Consider the following 25,206-nt stretch of genomic DNA (forward strand, 5'->3'; position numbering starts at 1 on the left):
TTCTTGGAGGTCCTCCTAAGTAGGACACAGTTGTAATGAACAGCGGACTCAACAGATAGCTTCCAAGAGTGCAATCTGGAATCCCTTTTCCCTGCTGATCTGGCTTGCATACACTGCAAGGTTTTTGGGGACCTCTCACAAGACTACTGACAGTGAAATATAGTAAATAACTGATGGGCAATGGAGTTGGGGTTGTACCTACTGACAAGTGCCTGAAATCCAGCTGTTCTGGGTTACTAATGAATGCACTGAGCTTGGGGGAGAGTTGACATCTTGTAATAGCTGAGCCAGTGAGGTCTGTTCCACATGAGTGAGCTTGGGAGGAGTTATCCACAGGCAGGGTTAAATTTCTTTTTGTGCGGTGGTTTTGAATATGCTTCAGTACAAAGACAAGTAAATGATTTTGCCCCTAAATTTCATTTTCCTATAAAATATATCCTTGATAGTCTTAATCTGAAAAAATGCTGACAGGTATAATCAGATATCCTTCTCTCTGCCCAGGAAGACAAAACAAAACAAGTCTCAATGAAGCATCCTTAGAAATGCCCACATTTGAACAGTGCTACTGAAGTCTTGTCTGAATTTAAATTTCTACAAGGTATTTTTTTTCTGTGGCACGTGGAATTTCCATGAATACCTTTTGTAATTCTTTCTTGTTCTTAATAACTGTCTGGAGATAGATATATGCATGGGAACGTTTTTGTCATTAATAACCATCTAAACCCATATATATGTGTCTGTACTTCGAAGGTAAACATTTTTAGAAAATATGGCCCTCTTCAAATATGAAAGTTTTTTTGGTTTTTTTTTTTTTTTTAGAAAAGGAGGACAGATCTTGAAATAAGGGATTCTTTTATAGAAAGCTGTTGCTTGAAGTGGTTTTAGCTTCTCTGATTCTTAGGACAGGTTTTCTTTTAAAAAGTGATCAAGTGATAGAGGGATGTATTGATTTGCATTCAGGGCCGTGCTGCTTAGAAATTGCCCTTCCCTGCACATATTTGTGAGCTCCAAAAGCTTGTGGATTTTCTTTTGTGAACAAATAAAGCAGTTATCTATTGATTCTCTATAGAACAATATTATTCATTTTTTAGAGCGATCATTGCCCAGGGAAAGACATATATTTGACCCCGTGACTCAGGACACATGTGCAAAAATAGCTTTATCAGACATTTCATGAAACCGTACCTTTCTTTCCTTCATTAGACTCTAACACAACTAATACTGGACTTTAAAAAAAATGCTGCTTAGATCTGCTAAACTTGATTTCATGACCCACTAGTTTGTTGTGACCCACAGCTTAAAAATCATTGCTATTGAGATTTTGCAGTAAGCCTGAATGTTTTTCAGATGCAGGACACAACAGTGAAACCCTGAATTGCTTAAAGCAACCAGATGGGCAGCAGGCTTGGGTGGGAGGGATTTCGAGAAGGCTAAGAAAAGAGGAGCCTGGGACCGATTGGTGTTGCATGGTGGATGTCTTGAGAGTGTCCGCAATGAGTGACGCCCCTTCTTTCTCTCTGCAGCTTGACCACATACTCTCCCCACCACCCATGCCATTTCGGAAATGCAGCAATCCAGATGTGACTTCTGGCCCTGCAAAGTCACTGAAGTTTAAAAGACAGCTGAGTGAGGATGGTCGAGAGCTGCGGCGGGGCAGCCTGGGAGGGGCTCTGACAGGTGAGTCCTGAGGGACGGACGTGGCAGAGGAGGACCCACCAGCAGGGGCTGACAGGGGCCTGGTCCCGTGTGTAAAAACCCACCCACCCCTCTATGCACTGTTTGGTAAAAGCTGATCCAATCCAGACAGCAGTAAAATTGAGGATTTTACAAATGAAGTTTCTAATTGAAATAAAATTCACATACAATAAAATGGACTCATTTTAAGTGTCCATGTGTATGGATTTTGACAAATGTATGCTGTCCGTAGCCACCCCCACAGTCCAGGTACAGAACGCATCCTTGGCCCCGACTGCGTCGTTCTCACCCCCAATCCTCCTTTCTTGGCCTCAGGCAACCAGAGATCTGCTTTTCGTCACTGCAGCTTAGCTTCATCTTAAAAATTTAACACGAATGGGGAGCACTTGGGTGGCCCAGTCGGTTGGGGGGTTGCCTTTGGCTCAGGCTGTGGTCCCGGGGTCCTGGGGTCGAGCCCCACATCGGGTTCCCTGCTTGGCAGAGAGCCTGCTTCTCCCTTTCCCTCTGCCTGCTGCTCAGCTTGCTTGTGCTCTCTCTCTCTGTCAAATAAATAAAGAAAATCTTAAAAAAAAAAAAATTAGCACGAATGGAGTCAAACAGTACATGTTCTTTGTGTCTGGCATCTCTCACTCAGTATGTTTTTAAGATTCATCTATGTTGGTGCATGTATCTGTAGTGTATATTGAACTTCATAAGAAACTGCCAAACTGTTTCCAAAATTGTACTGTCTTTACATTCCCACCAGCAACAGATGAGCGATCTAATTGCTCTGCGTCGTTGCCAACTTGTGGTATTGCCAGCCTTTTTAATTTTAGCCATTTTAATGGGTAGACAGTCCTGTCACGCTGTGGATTTAATTTGTATTTTCTTGACGACTAAATGATGTTGAACGTCTTTTCATGTGCCTGTTAGATATTCACTTATCTTCTGTGAAGCATCTCTTCAAATCTTTCATCCTTTTTTTCCTTTCATGCACTTTTTCGTCATATTGTAAAAAATTAAACTTTTCCAGATACAGAGAACTCACAAATCACTTGTATTGACTTGAAAGATAGCCAACTTAAGGTAATTTTTAAGCATTCTTAATAACTCACTGTATAGATTTTCATTTTATTAGACTTTAAGTCACTGAAGGTTAAATTTCTATTTCATTTTGAGTGCTTTTTCCTCTAAATATAAATAACCTTGCAGAAAATGTTTTTTAAACCCCAAAGCAAAGTTTTCTCAGTATGTGATGATCTTCTCTGCCTGTTCTTCAGTGGTCTGTAAATAAGTTGAGTTATTTACATTTTTTGGAGAATTATGGATTTTGACTTTCTGGAGACGAAAATTCTGGGAACAAAAATGATTCTGACATTAGGCTCAGCAGAATCTAGAACATTTGACCCATTGTGGCATACTGTGTCATACTGTTGGAATGCAGGGTGAAACTGACCTCAGACCAAAGGGAAGAAATTCATCAAAAAAAAAAAAAATCAAACAAACAAACAAACAAACAAACAAAAAACCTGCTGTACTTCACTAAGTTTAAGTAAATGTTCATGCCTGAGTTTTACCGATGTTCTTTTAATGCTTGTTAGGGAATTTTTCTTTGCTTTCCATTTATAGATTCAGACGATTTGCTTCTTTTCAGGGAGTTGCTAAAAATTAGGTAGACCCACCTTTATTTTGTAGGTGGGGGGATTAAATGTTAACAGTTAAAATACTCATCCCTTTGCTTACTAATTTCACTTAGGAGATTTACTTACTTTGGTTAAACTATTTTTGACCAAAAGTAGGGCAGTAATGATTCTCTCCAATTTTTGCTGAAGGAGTTGACTTAAAACTTTAAAACAATGCAGGGGTCTAGGTGTTGATGCAGATATATGACCTGAATCATGAAATGTGGCTTACAGCTTTAAAAAAAATTCTATAATTGATTCCCATTTCATAATTTCAATAGCTCTGGCATTTCTACTCTTAAAAAATTTAGTATGCTTTACAGTTATTTTAGATAATTAAATGTGAGGTCAGATAACTTTCAAAAACGTTTATTAGTCCTTAGAGAGCTTAAAAGAATCTCGTGAGCATCAGTCTGGTTTTAAAAACAGTTGCTTGTAAGTTTTATTGGAATATGAAGAAAACATTCTAATTGGTCCTCTAAATAGCTTAGCTGAGGATTTAATGAAAGAATTTATGCGAAGCACTTAGCCACTGATGGGTGGCTATTACTATTACGTGCAGCATAAATTGAATTGCAGTTGATGGAGAACTTGGGCTTCTGAACATCACTCTGAATCCTGTGTCCACTTTGTTTCTACTTTGTGTCAGGCAGTATTCTGGTGTCCAGTTGGAGCAGAAAGAAAATCTCATTTCTGATCTTCAAGAAACATAGTTTCCACTAGCTGTAGGCAACTATGAATAATCACATGTGATCTTACCTTGGAACATACTTGTTGCTAAACTTAATTAAGTCAAACTGGTTTTGCCATCAGAAGTCTGTGCTTGATAGATTTTGTATGTAAAGACCAGCCATCTTCCTCTTGCTTAGCCTTGTTTTAATCTAAAAGTCTTTTCCTTGGCAATTTTCTACTGCTTTCTTTGAAACATTTTTTTTTTTTTTTTTTTTTTTTTTTTTTTTTTTTTTGTGAAGGCCTGTGGCTTGAAACTTTTGTAACCCAATTATCCTTGACAGGTTTCATTAAACCCAGCTTTCTGGGAGGAAGATGTGTGATGTTTTCATCGTCTTATCACTAATAATAGTGACAGCTAACTTTAAGAGCTTATGATGTGGCATGGACTGTTTGCAGGGAATTACATTTATTGACTGACTTAGTTCTTAAACATATTTATGTATTTGTGAGGGAGGCAGTCCTATCCCCATTTTCCAGATGAAAACACTGAGGAACAGATAGTTTGAATGAATGGCACAAGATCCAGGTGTTCACAGACAGCAAGCCAAGACTTGAATCTGAGTTTTAACATTGTCAGAGGTTTACAATATGTTTTTGTATGAAACCCATTGTTGAATGGTCTCAAGGCATTGCTTGCTTCATCGGACTTGCTGTAAATGTGATTAAATAATTGTATGCTTAACAAGGAGAAGGAAAACAATTCCTGTCTGCTAAGGAGTTTTCTCATAGTGGGATGGTGGTTGACTGGGTTCATTGTTAATGGGGACATGAAGGATGCTATGGCCTTTTTTCACACCTGCAACTCAACACATGAGACATTTTTTTGCCACTGAGGTTTGTTTTGTGTGTGTGTGTGGGGGCAATACTTGGTTTATCAGCTGGTGACAATAATATTGTATAAATACAAAATTTCATTGGCAGACTAGTGTTTCTTTCTCACTCACGTGGCCGCAGGTCAGCTAGGTTTTGGATAATTTAGTCTGACCTCTGCTGGGATTGGGTCTAGGGTGCTGTTTGGGTCCAGATTTGCTCTGTGTCTCTCTGCTTTCCTGGACCAGCAGCTACCCCAAGGCATCATGTTCTGGTAAAAGACAGGAGCATGAGACTGCATGTTCGCCAGCTCAGGTGCATTTCAAGCCTCTTGGGCATTACGTCTGCTAATTTTCTATTGGCCAGAGCAAGTCACATTGTTAAGCCCAGAGTCAAGGGGCAGAAACATGCTCTACCCATGGGATACCTTGGCAAAGGTGCAGGTGTATAACCCTACTGCAGGGGAGCAAAGAATTGGGACCAATGATTCCATTTGTCATAATTGGCCTCTTTAGTTTAAACAGTCCTTTACAAGAAGAATATTTGTATGTGACTATTTTTTAATTAAAACAGTGATATATCTGTTTAAGGTAGACAAATTAGAAAACAAAGGGGAAGGAAAAAGTCTGAGAAGCCCTTACTTCCCCCATGCACTGATAGTCATAGCTGAACTTTTTGGTGTTTTCTTCCCTAACTAAATTTGGGATTACTTACAGGTAATAAATTAAAGGGGGAAAAAAATCAGTATCTTTTTCATAGGCCTAACATTTAAGCAAAAAACCCAGAGCTTACTATGTGCAACCCTGCCTGAAGGGGGGGAAAAAAAAAGTAAAAAATCTTTTTGGAGGCGATGGTATTTTATCTCTTCATGGCCTGCAACTTGCTAAATAGGCACCCAGAATTATCCTGTAAACACTGACTGAGCTTTGGAGCCCCCTAATGAGTAAGAGGAGCATTATTCTAATCATTGTACAGACCCCCAAGTCAAGTCAGAAATATGTGGTAAGGTGCTTGACAGTTCACTATAAGGAAGCTGAACAGTGAAGGAGAGATCATCTTCCTGAGAGAAGGATCTTGCATCCTGGCTTCTTGACAGGCAAAGGAATGCCCTGAATACTGGTCCTGAATTTCACAACTGCGATGTATGTTGGAGCCCTAATAGTCAGAAAAGGTGTGAATGATCCTTTTTCTACTGAAGAAAGGCATATTTTTCAAAACATCATGGCTTGTATGGAATGTAAAACAAAGAAGAATCTGTATGTGTTTGTAAGTTGAATCCAATAGTAATAAACCAACTTTGTAGATAGCATGATCTAGAATTTCTAACACAGTTAGGACCCAGTCTTCTGTCCGGGGTAGGGGGGAGGGGAGGGAATATTGAGACATTTTTCTTTCTTGGACTATGGTAATTGGTTTGGAATGACATCTGAAAAAATTTTAAAACCATTTCAGAGGGGATTTTACCTCCAGAGGGAAAGGGAAAAACAAACAGCACAATCCTAGAAAACATTTTTTTTTCTTTAAAATTAACCTGGAGGCCTTTGTGTTTCAGTGTTGCATAGAGCTTCATGGGTTTCTCATCCTAGATGCCTTCTTAGCTTGGTGGGTGAGACAAAGAATTGAGATTAAAGTGAATTTACATAAAATAAGACTTTTTTCTGGGTAGCCTTGATATTTAGTAAATAGTGCTTCTGAATCTTCTCTTTGATGTCCTAGATTTCTTTGTTTTCATAATTCCATCAAAAGAATGCTGAGATAAAATGATGGGTATTAGAAAGCGGTGATGAGCAAACCAGAACGTAGCAACGGCTTTGCACAATACTCACTCATTTCTTGCTCATGCACATGTTGCTGGTTAGCAGGCAGCTGTCTTCCTCCTCATGGTGAGTCAGGGACCGACGCTCCTTTCATTTTCTGGTTTTATTCTTCCTTGCGGCCATAAGATGCTATGCTTCCAGCTGAGAGAAGTAGAAAAACAGAGGTAGAAGCTTTCCAACTTCTTAAAAGTCCTAGCCTGGAAGAGACACATTCTTGCTGTCCATTCACATTCTTGCTGTCCAGAATCTGTCAAGTGGTCACAGCCACATGTCAGCCTGGTGCGGCTGTGGGGGCCACTAGAATGGCCCTTGCTGGACTGTTGCCTCTGTACACAACTACACAAGAGGCAAGGGGCAACATGACGCTTGGCCCGAGAGAGAAGTAGGTTTTGATAACGAAAATGGGATAAATTCCGTTTTCAGTATGTTAAGTTTCGATACCTGTAAGACTTGCTGACTGGGTATGTCAAATAGGACTGTGGAATCACGGAAAGGGAGAGAAGTGTATTTTGGGAAAGAGAGGATTGGCTCCATCTGGAGAGGAAGATGATGATAAGACATTGTCTTCTGATTAAACAGTAGGTCACTGGTTACTTTGGGGAGAGTGGGGAGGTATGGAAGGAAGCTAGAATGGAGTGGGTTAAGAGCAAACAGTAGTTAAGGGATGAGAAGTAGGTAATTGGCTGATAGTTGAGTATAGATAGCTCTTTTTGAGAAGTAGGGCTGGGAGGGGGACTAGAGATGTGGGTGGGAGCTGGAAAGGTATGAGGGTTCAGAGGAGGCCTCTTAATGTGGGTCCATGTGAGCATGTTTGTCAGGTGTTGGTGTGCTACCAAAGAAAGAGAAGATAGCCAAAGGGAAGTGCTTTGGGAGGAATCTAGCAACGTATCTGCTGCACATGCTGGCTTTTTTATAGGCGAAGGGGCACTTCCTCCCTTGAAGCAGGAGGAAGGAGGAGCAAAAGGATGCAAAAGTTGGTAGTCTAGGTACAGCTATATCACGGAACACTATTCAGCAATAAAAAGGAATGAACTGTTGATGGGGATGACGGCTTGGCAAATCTCCAGGGAATTAGACTGCATAAAAAAGCATGCTGTTTAATTCCATTTGTGTATGCCATTCTTGAAATGACACAGTTGTAGAAGTTGAGAACTGGTGAGTGGTTGCCAAGGCTTAAGGAGGGGGAGGGGGGAGGGAAGTAAGTGTAACTATAGACAGGCGACATGAGGGATCCTCTGGTGATGGACATGTTCTAGATCTTGACTGTGTTGGTGTCATTCTACTGATGATTATAGTACCCACTACAGGGTGTTACCAGTGAGGAAGACTGAGTAGAATGTATCTGGAATCTCTGTGTATTGTTTCTTTCTACTTCATGTGAATGAAGAGTATCTCGAGAGTGAGAAGTTCTGTGTTTAGATGTCTCCTTTCCATATCACTGTTTTCAATTAATTAGCTTAATAAAAAGTAGGTAGTTTAATAGATTTGGTGGCTTCACCTTTGTCAATGTGTTAGGAGCCCCCAGGTAGTGGTCAGGAGGGTCTTAGGGGCATAGAGTAGGGAAGAAAGTCATAGGGTCTTGGAGAACAGGAGGAGAGCTATAAATGTAATAGAATTGCTTGGAAGCATTGACAACTGATTTAAGGTCTGAGGTCATGAATCAAAAGTGAAGGCTATCTGCATGTTTGAGGAAAAGGTTAAGACACTATGGAAATGGGTATACCGGGAATAGTCTTTCCACAGAACAAAGCAGAGAGGCCTGGTTGAGGGTTGTTTAAGACAGTGGTGGAGGAGAGTGGAGCCAAGCTGTATAAGAATGAGTGAACTTTGGGCGCCTGGGTGGCTCAGTGGGTTAAGCCGCTGCCTTCGGCTCAGGTCATGATCTCAGGGTCCTGGGATCGAGCCCGCATCGGGCTCTCTGCTCAGCAGGGAGCTTGCTTCCTCCTGTCTCTCTCTCTGCCTGCCTCTCTGCCTACTTGTGATCTCTCTCTGTCAAATAAATAAATAAAATCTTTAAAAAAAAAACAAAAAGAATGAGTGAACTTCTGGTGCGTTTAGTGGAATTGCTCAGAGGTGGAGTCAAAGGGAGCTTGGAAGGAGGACTGACTGTAAGTGGGGACCTGGGCATGTGGCTGTGTTGGGGACTAAGCATGGGGTGGGCTGAGTTGGACTTAACCAGGCCCTGGAGGATGAATGAAATGTTAATATTTTGAAATCTGGCAAAATTTGAAACTCTTAAAGGGCAAAGACATTTATAATCGATGTAAATGATGCTCTCTTGTGATGCTTTCAATTTGGGTTCTTGGCTCTCAGCCACCAGGAGAAAACCCCAGATCCACAGATAATTCTCACTTAAGGTTGCATTAGTTTAAAAGCCTCTGTTTGTTTTGCTATTTGTCAATGTTTGAAAAATCTTTATTAAAAAAAAAGTTTATTTCTGTTTGTTTTGCTGTTTAAAAAATCTCCAGGCTGAAGGTATATAACTGGGAGCAGGCATTGTTTTAGGTTGGTTTACTGTTTTGTTTTAGAACTTGTAAAATTGTTAGTTCATCAACAGTTGTTAATGAAACTGGAGGAAGTCTACCCATTCTTCTGGGTTGCTAGGCAATTAAGAGGTAACTCCTTTAGCATCTTCTTTCTGGTTGAGAGTGCTGGCTTTTAAGTAGCCTTTAAACCACTGCTGTCTTCACCACTCTCATGTCCATTTATATCTGGATATTTTGTTGGTTTCCAGGTGCTCTAACTAGAAGATGATTCTCGTGGTGTATTTTTGTTGTATGATTTCTCCTTGTCAGAGTAGGAAAACCTCCAGAGACTTCTACTTAATGGGGCCTGTAGCTGTTGGCCAGTTCCCTTGGCAGATGCTGCCTCCCAGTGGCCCTCTGTCAGGGAGCCTTTTGCTGTGGCTCAGGAGTCATGGCTTCCCCCTAACAGGGTGATCATCAGGTGGTTCCAAGGCCCGTGGTCACCTGCTACTTAGGAACTGCCATTTGGCCACCTTATTCAGAACCAGGTTGCAGAGACCTACTTGAAACTCTAATAGTTCTTTCAGGTCTTTGGTACCATGGAAGCCTTCCCAAGAGGTGATGATGTCAGGCATGTTGGGAGAATTAATTACGGGATGAGTCTACATGAGGGCTCGAAGAATCCTGACGTGGTTTTCTGATACCGAGAATCAGATGAGAGGTGAGGCTGTTAGCTTTGAAGGGGTGTGAGCTCCAGAGAGTGCTGGGAGCCATGCTATGTCAGCAGAGCTGGCTCATCAGAAAGCCATTTGATGGGTTTCGTATCAGATTGAGTTAGAAGGACTTAAAAAATTAGTGAGTAGTAATTAAGATGTTGATAGAAGACTCCATCTCGGGGCACCTGGGTGGCTCAGTGGGTTAAACCTCTGCCTTCGGCTCAGGTCATGATCCCGGGGTCTTGGGATGGAGCCCCACATTGGGCTCTCTGCTCAGCAGGGGGCCTGCTTTCCCTTCTCTCTCTGCCTGCCTCTCTGCCTACTTTTGATCTTTCTGTCAAATAAATAAATAAAATCTTAAAAAAAAAAAAAAAAAGAAGAAGACTCCATTTCTCTTAAGCTTTTTGAGGTGCCTTCTGCAGAGCAAAAATAAATAATCATTGTTGACCTAGAATTTGAAGGTTGCTAGGATAGGAAAATCAGCTGAATACTAGGACTGAACCATTCTCACTTGCAAAGTAAGTTCACCTGCTTGACCTTCTCCTGGGTGTGGTGGGTGTGGCAGATCAAATGTTGTACCTGAACTTCTTTGAAGTACACCAAGGAAGAGTGTCTTTTGAAGTGTTTGCTGTTATTATTTTAGAAGTTGTGTGGGTCTAAATAGATAAGGAGGCTCTCTGTATCAAGCTAATGAAGAAACTTTACAGAAACAAATGAAAGGTAGATGCACATCAAGATCCACAAAGCACTAGACTTCCTCCTTCCCCCTTCCAGTCTCTTTCTTGCTCTCTTAATGTCTCCTCCATATTTCTTGTGTTCTAGTGTGGTTCTATACATAATGGACTTTGGTTCTTCTTGGGAGAAATCTGAATTTATTGAATCCATATATCAAAGATGATTCAAGTAGTTGGTTCTTCAAGTTTGCTTTAGAATAGAAAGTTGATTTTTTGGGGGGTGTTGGGGGCATTTTTATCAAGGAGTTGATTTTTTGAATGGATGCAATCATGTTCTTTTTTGTTTTCTCTCCACTGGTTTTGTATTTGTGTACATTCCCAAAATTCTATTTTGTTCTGATAGGGTAGACTGAGGCCTGTATGACTGGACATAGTTTTCTTATCCTTTATGAGTTGTCTACTTTCAGGTTCTGAAAAGTGTGCAGATTCCAAGCTTATCTTCTCAATTCCTTATATGCATCATCTATAAAAGATGAAATGGTTTTAAGTCCCTGTGACACTTACCATATATGTGAGGAAGCCACAAAAGTTGAATTGGTTACACTATGGTTAAGAATATGAAGTACAGGGGCGCCTGAGTGGCTCAGTGGGTTAAGCCTCTGCCTTCGGCTTGGGTCATGATCTCAGGGTCCTGGGATCGAGCCCCGCATCAGGCTCTCTGTTCAGTGTGGAGCCTGCTTCCCTCCTCTCTCTGTCTCTGCCTCTGTGCCTACTTGTGATCTCTCTCTCTCTGTCAGATAAGTGGATGAAATCTTTTTAAAAAAAAATATGAAGTACAAATTGAAGCAATAGAAAATCAGTGTTGCCTGTTAAATCCCACACAGAGCCCTCCTGGAATTACTAGGGACGGGGCAAGAAGGTTGGGGAAGGCCAGGGAGATTTCCCGCCACCCTGGAGCTCCTGCATGCAGCTGGGTGTGGGTCAGTGGCTCTCCTGGGGACGTTTTCTTAGCTTGTACAGTGAAAGCATACTGCCTCTATACAGAGCTGCATGTAGGGTGCTCACTGCTCATGTGCTGGAACCCCCTGGATAACACTTGGCAGTTGGGTGTGATGCGGTCACGATTAGGGGAGACGTGTGTCAGGAAGAGAATGGGATACGTGGGTTACACTGATAGGGTTTAAAGATGGATCGCAAGTGAGTTGGCTGGGTGGAGTTCGCATCTTGACATGCTGTGCACTGCTGTTACGAGATGTGATAGGAATCACGAAATGGGGGTCAGAGGCCCAGATTCTAGTCAGATGGACAGCTCTACGTGAGGCCTGCCTTGGTTTCTGGTTCTTTATTTAGTCATCTGTAAAATGAGTGGATGGGATCAGACAGTCTCCAAGTCCCTTTGAGTTTGAGTAGTAAATAATTTTAGCTACCAAGACGGGGGGCAGGAGGACGTCTTTGCAGAGACGCGTTTCCCTTCTTTTTCTCCCTTCTCACATAAATACTTGCTCCATTGTTGAGCACGGAAGCCCACTGTCTTCTCTAGAGGAGCGTTCCAAGGATGTCCTGTCATCGGCCGCTGAAACCCATCCATCTCTTGTTCAAAACTCGTTTTCAGTGGCTAATCAGAGATTAAGAATGTAGACCCTTTTCTTAACTTCCTGGGTGGAAGTGGAAAATGAAGCTGACTTGGTGTCAACGCTGCAGTGGAAAGAGGAGGCAAAGAAATGCAAATGCCACCAACCGGGAAGTTTAAAGATTTATAAAAATTAGTGTTTCTGCTATATTAATGACTCTGGTGGTGGTAGCCTGCATTTGTCATTGTCATGTTCCATTGTCATTCAAGTCCTTAATCAACGCATATTGTCAGAGCCACATTTATTTTCCCGAGTCTGCCTAGCCGGATCATTTCTCCGTTCTCTGACTGTGTCAGGTGCACTGCCTCACACCAGGGCCAGAAGGGAGAGCTGGAGGGTCAGTCGCTGCTTTGCTTTTTAACCCATTGCTGACTTGTTCACTGCTGCGGGTGAAACTTTTAACAAGAAAGTGCAGTCTTATGGAAATGTCTGGTTCCCTTTTTTCTGAACAAGAACACAGGTAGAATCATTCCCACCTTAAATGGTGAACCCTGAACCAGATTAGGCTTGAAGGATCTTGCATATGGTGATCTTGCATAAGGCATTCAAGTCCCTGTGAAATGTATGTATGTAAAATAACGGACCTTAACCCAGTATGTGTTGACATGTACGCGTGTGTGCATGGCTGTGTGCCCTCTATCGTTACTCAGTGTCCCGTAATTAGGATGCGCCTCTAGTTTTGCCATTTTTCACTATAGAGGACAGGAACAATTATGTTTGTCAGTCAGTGGCCTTTTCTTTAAAAACTTTGAGGCCAATTTCTCTGGGCTCAGAACAAGGAAAATGAGTTAAATTAGTCTGATAAATTTGAATTCTTTCTTTGGCTAAGTAGTAAGAGTTGGGTCACCCACTGTGTTTGCTTTGGTTTCCAGGAATGTCAGTGCTAAAGCATTTCTTTGTTCTGTTGTGCTCTATTACACTAGGTTTTGGCAGCAGCAGCATATATAAATAATTTATTAAAAAAGGGAAAATGATATATCCCAAATACATATATAGACTCACAGCAATAAGGGGTGCCTGGGTGCTCAGTTGTTAAGCATCTGCCTTCAGCTCAGGTCATGATCCAAGGGTCTTGGGATGGAGCCCTGTGTCTGGCTCCCTGCTCAGCAGGGTGCCTGCTACTCCCTCTGCCCCTCCCCCTGCTTGTGCTCTCTCTCTCTCTCTCAAATAAATAAATGGAATCTTAAAAAAACAAAAACAGAAACAAAAAACCTCACAGCAATGAGATGCCTCCTTCGGTGTACAAATCAGGGAAGTGAAACTCACTGTCTTCTGCAACATTCAAATCCCGTTCCAAGCACCTCTTCGTATCACTGGCTGGTTCTTCAGCAGCCCTACTCGAGCTGCCTCCTTCCCCCTCCATTGCTTACATTGCCCTCTTCTTAGAGGATGGGCCACTTCACATTTTCTATTTTGGTATACCCATCATCCCTTTTACTAGCTGATAAATTCCTCCAGGAACTTTTCCTTGTATCCTCAAAGCCAGGTTTCCTGCAGTGCACATATTAAGTGCTCAGTAAATAGAATCGCCAGACAAAAATGCATGACATCCAATGAGTCATACCAGATAAACCACTAATAACATATTCAGTATACTCAGTCCAATATAAAATTTGGGACATATGTATTCAGATTTATCTGAATTCAAATGTATTTAGGCATCTTATATTTTTATTTGCAGCGTCTTTCAGTAGAGACTGGACTGGACTGGTTTTGTACCTAGGCATTCTCAGAGCTATTGTCTCATAGGGACATGCATGGTGAGAAAGGCAAGAGTTTTTAGAGGCCTTGCACATAGATATTAGTACAATATCCTTTTCTTATGTTTTCTTGGACCCTCTGGTTGGTTAGTCAACTCAGAGACAGGCCCGTCTTTGTGGACAACCAAGCAGATCTGGTACACGATACTCTCTTTGATATATGCAAGGCTGTATACAACCTTGTTGCCATCCTTTCAACAGTTGTAGTTCTCTCTTGTGGATTCATGTCGTGGGAGATGAAATGCATTTAATAAAACTGTTAGAAGAAAATGATCAGAATGTCAGTCTTGAGAGATGGTTATTTGGAGGGTGATTGGAACAACCAAATGGCTACCTTCCTCTACCTCAGCGACGAGCACACTGATTTCCCCGTAATCATGGCTGAATTCTTTAAAAAGGAATGCTGACTAGTCTAGTGATACTGTTACTTCAAAACATGAAGAACTGACCCTGAAGTTCAAGGCTGCTTAATGCCCTCTAAGCTTTCAGAAGAACTTAGTCACTAAGGAATAGACCAGAAATGAGGGGGTGAATTCCAACCCTGTGCCTCTCATTAATTTCTAAGCAGTGCTAAGGCAATCAGGAGGATGACCCTGGCTTTAATTTTTCTCTTCTTAAAAACAAGGGCAGTTGGGGTGCCTTGGTGGCTCAGTGGGTTAAAGCCTCTGCCTGTGGCTCAGGTCATGATCTCAGGGTCCTGGGATCGAGCCCCGCATTGGGCTCTCTGCTCCGCAGGGAGCCTGCTCTCCCCGCCCCCTGCCTGCCTCTCTGCCTACTTGTGATCTCTGTCTGTCAAATAAATAAAATATTAAAAAAAAAACAAAAACAAAAACAACAAGGGCAGTGTTGTGTTAGGTTTTAGAAAGCATTTAGTGATTTGCTGGAGCTTAATTCGGGGTATCGAATGTAGTTTGGATAACATTATTCCTTAGATTTTGTTGCTTTTAAACCAGGTAGGAGGGACATTAACTTTACTACTAAGAGAGGAATGAGAGGAGGCTATGCACTCCCTGGTGGAGGTCTCTATCCCCGGAAATGGGGTCTTTAACAAACTACCTTTCAGAATCCCTGGGGGAGGTCTACTAGATGGTATGTTTTGAAGAATCATTTCACACGTTGTGTTCTAGATTTTTTTGCTTACTCATTAACTAGTATCAACAAACATCTCTGAAGACAAAAATACTAGTTTCTTCAAAAAGTGTAGATATGGTTATTGAGGAGTAAGAATTTGAAATCTGTTTGGAATAAATGTCAGCTTGGAACTAGAAACTCTTCCAAATAAATATATGTGGAAGTACATTGTTAGGTGACTTAGGCTGTGTATATACAAGTTTTCTTAGGTAAACAGAACTTATTGGGAAATTCAGACTTGTCTGGAGATTTCTGCTTGGATTGTGACATAGAGTTTCTTTTATCCCCTTGTGGCTGCCTTTGTTCTTCTTGTTTCTCTTGTAAAGCTCCTGACGGCTAGCTCCTCCTTGGCCTCTGTCATAAGTGTTTAGATGTAGGGCAGTTGTCAGAAATGTTTAGCATCCCGGGGCTGCAAGGGACATTTGGGTGTGCCAACTTAAGCATCCTACTGTGCAAAAGAATGTAATTGTGTAGGACTCATAATTTCTCCCAAAGCAAGATGGTAAGTACTAATTGTCGTCTCATGTTTTCAGTTTACTTTGAAAGGATACAGTGTTTCATGGAGGTGTTGGACTTCTTTTGGAGATGAGTTTTAGAAGTGAAAGTCAAAGCCAGGAAAGGTGACCAGTAAGGCTGCTGAGTCTTTGCCATTATTGTTACAGAGCTAATGATTGAACCAAATTTGAGTATTTTTCTAGGCAATGTGGAACAACACAGTGATGGAAAAATATGAACCCTGGTAGAAATACAAATGAGAGATGGAGTAGAGAATTACTATACACAGACATTAAGTATGTGATCATGTAGGGGCGCCTGGGTGGCTCAGTGGGTTAAGACCTCTGCCTTCAGCTCAGGTCATGATCTCAGGGTCCTGGGATGGAGCCCCGCATCGCGCTCTCTGCTCAGCAGGGAACCTGCCTCCCCCTCTCTCTCTGCCTCCCTTTCTGCCTGCTTGTGATTTCTGTCAAATAAATAAATTAAAAAAAAAAAAAAACCTTTAAGTATGTGATCATGTAAAAATTTGGTAGCTTTGTTATCTGGGATGTGACATAAGGCTGTAAACACATATGAGGTTCAGTCCCAGGTGACGACAGAGTTTACACTGGAGAGAGCATGATGTGGTGTGTATTACAATAAATGGGACTCTGTGCATGAAGCCACATAGGAACAGGTGGTATGATTGGGAAGAGGAGGGCTAGCAATGCCTTGGGGTATGCGTTCAATGCTCTTGATGGCAAGTTGGGTAAAGCATCCTGGAGGGGGACCTAAACCACCACTGAGCACAAATTGTGTGTTTCACGTGTTACTGTCATCCTCACTAGAGATTGGAAAAGAGAGCTCAGAGAGGAAAGATTATGTATCCAGGATTCTCTAGCTAATAAATGGGGAAACCAGGATGCAAACCGGTGTATGACTGGTTTCTCCCTCTAGGCTCTTGAGTTCATATGATGAAGGAATGAGAACCAGTTCTTCCCGAAGTGCCCTGTGCTGGAGAGAATTTGATCCTCTCTGAGGACGATGCCGAGGAGGAATTCCCTGATGGGAAGAGGAGTTCTGCACTGGAAAGAAGAGGGGTTGTCATTGTTTATCCCGGGACTCCTCTTAGCCAGATGGTCTGAGAGGCTCTCTGTTCACATTCTTGATTAGTCCCCACAGCCACAGTACGGGCTTGCTCCATCATCTCCATTCTCCAAAAACATGTGCTAGAAAGGGGGTGTAGGAGAGTAAGCAGTCAGACCAAGGCCACGCAGCTACCACAGGGTCATAGGCGGTGAATCTTGGCTTTCAGCCTCGTGACTGGGGCTAAATGGTGATGGACTTGAATTCAACACTTTGATGAGTTTACACACGGACCCTATTTCCAGGATTCAGAGGAGAGCAGTGAACTTGTTTAGATGGAAAGATATTTGGGGAAGAATTGGACTTATTACTGGACTGGGAAGTCAGAGTGTGACAGAGGAGGTGGGAAGGACTCCTACTCATTTGGTTGGTGTTTTGAAGCATACAAGATTCTGGTCCTCCTGGGGGTTTTAGAAAGGTCTGGAGGCAGATGGGGAAGGGGAAGGAGCAAGAGGAAGGGAGAACGGCAAGCCTGACAAGGAGTTTAACAGCTGCTCCACATATCCGCAAAATGACTCTGAGAAAAAATGGTTCTATTTATTTGCCGTTTCCTTCCATATATCTTCCCAACAGCATTCATCAATATCTGTCATTTCCCAGGGGGTTAGGCATGTCTAGCAATTCATTCTGCTGAATTATATTTCAATACGTGGATGGAGGGAGGCCAGATTGCAGATGTTAACTCTGACCTATGCCCAGCGTTGCCTAGACACGGCCACCACCGTGCTCCCGGGTACCCTCACACAGACAGCCATTCCAAGCCATACCACTTGGTGTCCGATTTTTGTGACCATGTTCTCATTAGAGTAGGCTCTGTTTAATACTTGTTTAAAAATCAATTTTAAGTTGTCCCATTAGCCTTTGGTCTATATAGCTAGCGCTTAGGGCAAAAGCATTGTGTTATTTTTTTTTTTATAAGAGTTTAAAATTCAGACAGTGTTCATCTGAATGGAGACATTTTGGGGATGGAGGTGCCGCAGGGATTTGCTGGCCAGGGCTGGGTCTCATTGCAGAGCAGGAGAATTTGCCGGGTGTTGTGAGTACTTGTAGTAATAGAAACACTGCAGTTTACCAAGCTCTGTTTCCTGTAGTCATTTGATCCTGGTATCTTCCTGTATTAGAGTTTGAGAGTGGTCATCTTGGTGGATGAGAAGAAATACTGCCTCCTAAAGAGAAACCTAAGGGAAAACAAGAGAAAGGAAAAAGAACAGATATATTGCTAAGTATGGATTCAGGTTGAACCATTTAAAAATGTACAGTGTGTTGGCATTTTTCCCATTTTATCATAAAATGCCAAGGGCAACATGGTGGCTGTCTGTGGTTGAGGGTGAAGAGAGTACCTTTGAATCATGTTACTGTATTGCCCACAACTGAAGTTACTTTGGATTTGAAACTTCAGCTGTAGTTGATAGTGGCAGTGGCAGCCAGAGATGGTGTGTCCAAAGGCTTTGGCTTCTCTAATGTAGACATGAGTTTGCTGTTACTTGTCCACAGTCCCTGGTGCTCTCACGGTGCGAAACTGGCCTTTTGCGACTCCCTGAAACCTATGTCATGTACCCAGTCTGGGCTTAGTGCACTCTTGCTTTCTGCTGCCTGCTCTGCGTGCTGCAAGCTTTCTTCTAAAGTGTCCTATAAACTTTCTCACCAGGCCCTTGTTCATATGGTGGCCTTGCCATCCTTTGTTAAGTACAGAATGCTGATGATAGTATTCTACATAGTGCAACAGGGCATCTCCATCGCATTTGAGTCATGCAGCAGAACCGAGGTTTGGCGACAGCTGCATCGTGATGTTAGTTGGGTTCAGACCTTGGTGTCCAGATGGCATCCCATGCTTTGACGACCAGCCTCTCAGAAGGCATGCACACACTCTCCGTTCAGCGTTCAGTTCCCCTGTCAGTTAGAGATCCCTGTATAGGAGCCAGTGATGTCTTTAAGGCTTAGGGTCAAGGCTATACTTTGGACTTGCCTTGTGCAAGTAAAAACACCCCCCTCCCTTTTTTTTCTCCTTTTAAGGCAAGACTAGCAGCTCAGTATAGGAGTCAGTGAACTTTGCTCTCTGGTCACAGGTCTGTCGGTTTCTCAAATTATATTTATTTGTGCCATTAAGAAGAATGATTTAGCAGCATTGCCCATACTGTCTAGGTATAGTTATTCTTTTGCAGTAGGACAAGAAATTGGAAGTCAGTCACCCATGTGAGAGGGAAGATGGAAGGAACCATGTCTCTGTGTTGTAGTAGCAGCTGAAGATGAATAAAGGGAAACTCTAATTGCTGGGAGGATGACAGTCACTATGATGAGGAAACCAATGTTTGGGAGTGAGCAGTGGAGCAGAGAAGAACATCTTGAGGATGATGAAGTAGACTTGAGGACAGCGGCTGCTGACTCATGCGTTCTCCCCGGCTTCAGCCAGTAACTTCTCCTGGCCTTTAACCTTCCTTCATTTCTAAACCCGGGAGCGCTCTGGGAAAAACTCAGTTCCTCTGATTCGTAAATGATTCCAAGTGCTCAAGTTATTTATGTGTCATTTGCAAGAGCACGTGCTGCTGTAGTTTAATGTAGATGCCTCTGACACAGTGTAAGAGACTTATTTTTTTCTCAGGAAGGTGCATAGTTTTAGCTAAGCAAGTGAAGGTGTGTGTGTGTGTGTGTGTGTGTGTGTGTGTGTGTATTTTAAGATATACATAACAAAATTCACCATTTTAGCCATTTTTAAGTGCCCAAGTCAGCAGCATTAAGTACATTGACAATGCCGTGCAACTGTCCCCGCCATCTCTATAACTTCGTCATCTTCCCAAACTGAAACCCTGTGCCCGGTACACAGTAGGTCTCCTCCCCTCTCTCCCCAGCCCCCAGAATCCATGATTATACTTTCTATCTCAGTGAAATTGGCCATTCCAGGAACCTCTTGTAAATGGGGTCATACAATATTTGTCCTTCTGTGTCTGCCTTATTTTATTAAGCATGTTTTGGAGGTTTACCCGTGTTGTGGCGTGTGTCAGAATTTCATTCCTTTTTCAGGCTGAACCGTACTCCTTTGTATGTATATACAGCATCTCTCAGTCGACTCCTCTCTCAGTGGAGGTTTGGTTTGCTTCTACCCTCGGGCTTTTGTGGGTAATACCACTGTGAACTTGGTGCCCACATACCTGTTCAGGTCCCTGCTTTTAGTTCTTCTCTCTGTATACCCAGGGGTGGGATTGAGCCCCGCCTCACCACAACCATGGAGAGCAATACAGCCGCTCCCTCAACTTCCCTTTGCTCCTGGTTGGTGCCTTAGATGGATAAACAAACTTTTTCAGAGTTTTATGTGTAACCGAGTGCCTGAAGCTCTATCCGAAGACAGCTTTGTTAGTAGTTACTAGGTCTTATTTTCCCTTGGATGGCTTGTTTGTAGTCCAAGAGAACTCACCCAGCGTAAGACTGTGGACTGACGGCTAAATCTGTGTTGCCCTTCAGGTGATAAGGAACTTTTTTACTGGAAGCTTTTAAATCTAGTCAGGTACCGTTATTCCCAGATGATAAAGTAGTTCTCCAGAGGCTGTATTTAATTCTTTATATAGCCATTCTGCTAAAATTATTGCTGACCTGGTATTTTGCTACTTCAGAGGGATACTTCATGCTTTGGGGGGCTTCAAAAGCATGTATTTCATTTTTGAAAGCATGCATTTATGAGGTCTTCTTGTTTCTGGGGATACAGGGTGGAAACAAAGGAAAACACACCCCATTAAAGAGACCATATGTAGCCTGTATAGAACCAAGGTGCACTCTGGGTCTACGCTCAGTAGTCTACTTATTTTAATATATAATCTTAAAAGGCTGCGTATCTTCCACTCTGTTAAGTAGAGGCCCTGTGACCAAAACAGTAACAATAACCAATATAAAAAGCTCATTCAAGCAACTCGTACCTCCATAATGGAAGCCTGACAAGTTCTTACGTCAATTTGGCCAACTGATTTCAGCTTTGATATGGACCTCTATTTATTGCTACTCAATTTCTAGTTATGTCAGTAGAATATATGTAATAAATGCTGTAATAAACATATCAGAATTTTATAAATGTGTTTCCAGAGAGCACAGAGCTGACCACAGTTCCGGCTGTAACAGCAAGCTCAATTTCCTATTAAAATAAAGCAGCCAGATTGGTAGGCAAGCTCACCTCTTGTACAAGAAATTAAGAATGGTATTATCCATTAATTTCCACCCTGTGCAGCTGAATAATGCAGTTGACAGATGCTAATTTTCTTAAATTGTAGGCAGCAAATGATGCATGAATACAACCGCAACACACTTTTTAGAAGCTCTTGGTAGTCATCAGAAAGCAAATTTATATAAAATCTGATGAAGTCACTACCAAGTATGGCGTGATGTTACTGCCTTCTAATGACTGCCTTAAATCCATCTGTTGTTCTCTTTTCCCTATTAACACTAATGGGGGTCTAGGCAGGAATAAACACCTCCCATGTGTTGTGCTAACAGACCATTCATTTGTAACATTCATGTGATTCCTAAGGATAAGACTCATGCAAGAATAATGACATCTAAAATCTAACCCGTGATAGGATAATAAATATTTCATTGTATGTGTGCGTGTGTTTCCTAATTTAATTATTTTTCCAGTGGCTTCACGAAAGTCTATTTCTTGCTCCCCTTATCATATACAGTGTCATGGAAAGCTTTTTGTGTTTCTTATTTTTTAAGTTGTTGTTACTGAATGTCCACTGTATGATGTTTTTTCTTTTTCGATTTTAGGAGCCCCCCGTAAGTTTACCCCTGTTGCCCAGCTGAGGAAACAGACTTGGGGAAGTTCGTGAATAAGTGGTGTAATCACTGCTGGGTAGGGGGTCAGAGTTGGCACTCAGCAGTTAGGTGGTATCAATCAATGGTATCAATGACTGGCAACTTTCCCTGTTTTATATCCTATTGGGTTTGAAGACTATATGAGGTAAATATATGGACTAAGTTGAAAAACTTAGTTCAAACTGAATTCCAGGACTGATCAATTATTGAACATCAAAATGTCTCCTTTGGGTTGGGGTCTGGTGACAAAATAAAAGAATGGAAGCCTGACGGAGAGTCTGTCCTTGACCAAAGTCTAGCCAGGTTCCTCTGAGCCTCCTTCTCAACCAGGCCTCAGACTTGGTCAGTAAAGTCACAGACACACACTAGCATAGGTTCTAACAGCTCAAGGCAACCTTCTTAGCATTTCCCTCATTCTCTTAAAGCGCCTGCTTGAGAAAGCTCAGGGCTGTCAAAATTTTTTTTCTGTTGGGGTGAACAGATTGGGTCTCTTTCTCCCAGCCTCTGTGGGAGGGTAGAGTCTGAATTTGGTAATTGTCAGCTGGCAGACAGAGCTGGCCTGGTCGCAGTTCCACTGCAGGACCTTGTGTCGTTTTTCACTCCCCCGACTCGACTGAGCCCTCACTGGCTCCCTGCCCTAGTCTCTTTCTCTTATAAAAACACTCAGTGATTGTGTACAAATTGAAGGTGAGTTCAGTTCACACTGGAGTCCTTTTTTCCTTTTGCAGTCATTACTACTGATTAAAATCTGTCCTTACCACTTTAGTGTTAACACTTGGTTTTCCTTTGATAATGCACACGTCAGGCCTTGTTGCCAAGATGAGACTTAGACATGGTACAGTAGCACATAAAATGTACGGTGGTGGTCAGCAATGGCTTTGGAGGAGAGGACACATAGGGGTCCTGTTAGCCGTGGTCTTCGCTTGCTTTCGAGTGCCCTGTGGGAGCTGATGAAACTGTATGGAGGGAAGGGAAGTGGTTCTGTCGCTTGTGTTCACCCCCTTCCTTCCTCAGTGCTTGTTCTGAGTCTGACTTCCCATCTGAGGTGGGACTGGATTCCCTGAGCAAGGATCCTAGCGTATGAATTTCCTACACCGAAGATTTATTCTAGAACTGTCCCTGTTTCCATTCTGCTCATATTTATTGAGCACTTACTAAGGGCCAGGTACTGATACTAGGGATAAAGAAATAGATACCTATTTTTTCAACTCAGGCAGGGTCATAGGGAGAGAGTCTAAGAATTACTTTCTCCTAAAAGGAAAAAAAGGACTGATATATAGAATTATCCAGTTAACTGAAATGTCTACCTTCTAAATTTTTCTATTGCTACATCAAATTCTTCAACTGTTTTTGTATCTACCCTTGGTTTTCTTTAAAATGAAAATTCTGGGGCAGAACAGTGGTGAGGCCAAAGTTAATTTTCTCCATGATGTAAACCTTTATATCACATAGCCTCTGTACCTTCTCTCAGGCTTCTTTCTGAAATATGAACAAAGAAAATAGAAACATAAAATATTAGGAAATGAAATAGAAGGAGTCAAAAGGAAAAAAAAAAAGCTATGGATTCTGATTACTGGAGATCGGTATATTTTTAACAAGTGATGTCCTTCAAAGATATTTCTATATTACATCATTTATTCATGTAATACTGATTTTAGTTTTCTTAAATGTAGTCTATAGTTTTCCTGTCCTTCTTTATTAATGTCCTGCTTTTGGATCTAAAGGGAGTGGATTGCCTAAAGGCCCTCTTAGTCCAGCTTTTAGTTCATATTTTTAAAAAGACAAGGAAAAATAAATTCTGGACTTCCAATTCTGTCACCTTTCCTGCATAAAAATAGAGCTGAATGTTTTTGAGGTGGTGGCCAGAATCACAGAGGGTAATCATATTTGAATTTTCAGTGATAGAGTTTATGCTTCAATTAATTGACATTTTCTATACGTATTTGTTTGGAAAAGGTTGTCGTCTATTATGTGGGGTTGGGGAGAGCAGGTAATAAAAATCAGAATGATTCCATTTTTGTAAGCAAATGGAGGTAACAGAAAGAAAGTCTGGTAGAAAATCACTGAAATGTTGATAGTGGTTTTCCCTGGTGTGATGATAGGTGACTTTTTTCCTTTATATATATGTTTACACTTCCTGCTTATGAATAAAAGGAGCCAAACCCAAGAGAAAAAGATACTTACCATTTTTACTACTCTTAGGGCTAAGTAGCTAAGGTTTACTCAGTGCTTTACTTAGAAAATTCTTTAATATCCTCAACAATTTACACAGTCCCATTCTCCCCATTTTAGTGGTGGAAAAACCAAGGCACGGAAAGGTTGGCCATATTCCTTCCCCATTTGTCACCGAGGCAAGGTGAAGATCTCAAAAGCAAATCTTGTTTTCTGTAGAGTGTGTGCTTTCACTCTACAATTAAACAGTGGGATGTGCTTGTTGCCTGAAGTAGGAGAGTGAGGCTCTTTTACAAGGAACAGGTCTGTTGGAGGAAATCCAGATGTTGCTTCTGCTGCAGGGCACCTAGCCACATGTGCTACAGTCCCTCATGTTTCTGATTGATATCTGGCTGGAACCCCCCCCCCCCGCAAAAGCTTGAATGAGGTTCTGTGGGTTGCCTGCCACCTTTTCTCTTTGCCAATGTGTCTTTTGGGAAAAGAAGCTCCCACTTGTTCTTTAATCATTCATGAGATACTTAATGAGCACCTACTATGGCCAGTCATTGTGCTAGTATTCATGCGAAACAGAAAAATCAAACGTTTTCTACTTTAGCTGAGCTCCATTACTGCAAGAATATTCACGTCCATCCTAACTCCCTGAAGTCAAGGAACCTTATTTCCTGTGTGTTGGTATCTAGTTTAGTCCTTGTGCTGAGGAAGTAACGCAATGTGAATTGGTCCACCTGTTTGACTGTTAAAGACATAGACCTATATTAGATTTCAGGGTTGATATAACTTGCTCGGTGACATTGATGTCACCGACATATGCGAATGGATACCATGTGTGTCCTGTGGGCCTGATTGGATGACCACCAGTTCTTCAGAGAGGGAAGCTTCGAGAATGAAGCACCAGCTCCATTTCCCCTTGAGAGAATTCTAGTTCTTCCTTTTGTTGGTCATGAGCTCTACTCTGTCAGCTCTTTTCTCATTGATCCTGAGATCATTTTTCGTATTAGATATTTAAAAAGTACATTTGTAAGTGCAGACTTACTTCTGTGATGCTGAGGGTGCTTTGTGTGTATGCTCTGTATGCTCCGCAAGTTCCTGTGGGATAGGCAGAGGTCACAAGATGCTGTATCCTGCCCTTGCTGAAAGCTGCCCATGCTGGAGCTGGAGAGGTTTCCTTGGGTTAATGTGGGAAATCAGGGTCAGAACTTGGGACTGGATCCCTTGACTTAATTAAAACAATATTCCTCTGGTTCCGATGAATAAATATAAGGAGAATGACAGAAGCAGTATGGAAGGATGACCAAGAAGGGACCTGTGGTCGACACAGAAATGGTGATATTCTGCCTGCCACTTACCTTGTCTTCTCTTTCACCCCAACAGGGAGGTACCTCCTTCCAAACCCTGTAGCCGGGCAGGCCTGGCCAGCCTCTGCGGAGACGTCCAACCTCCTGCGCATGCGCAGCCAGGCCCTGGGCCAGTCGGCACCATCGCTCACCGCCAGCCTGGTGAGTGTCCTCTGCTGGGGTCCGCGGTG

The 25,206-nt window shown here is 42.1% G+C and overlaps 1 protein-coding gene across 4 annotated transcripts in view; it reads left to right on the top strand.

Annotated features, from left to right (window-relative positions):
* Positions 1-25,206, top strand: part of MAST4 (microtubule associated serine/threonine kinase family member 4) — a 554,271-nt gene that overhangs the window by 145,384 nt on the left and 383,681 nt on the right. For all 4 annotated transcript variants that reach the window (XM_059417990.1, XM_059417992.1, XM_059417991.1 and 1 more), the window contains exons 2-3: positions 1,524-1,677; positions 25,053-25,177. In XM_059417990.1, the coding sequence (XP_059273973.1) occupies positions 1,524-1,677; positions 25,053-25,177 (279 nt within the window). The remainder of the gene's footprint in view (positions 1-1,523; positions 1,678-25,052; positions 25,178-25,206) is intronic.

This window comes from Mustela nigripes, chromosome 12 (assembly GCF_022355385.1).
Source record: "Mustela nigripes isolate SB6536 chromosome 12, MUSNIG.SB6536, whole genome shotgun sequence".
Classification (NCBI taxonomy): domain Eukaryota; kingdom Metazoa; phylum Chordata; class Mammalia; order Carnivora; family Mustelidae; genus Mustela; species Mustela nigripes.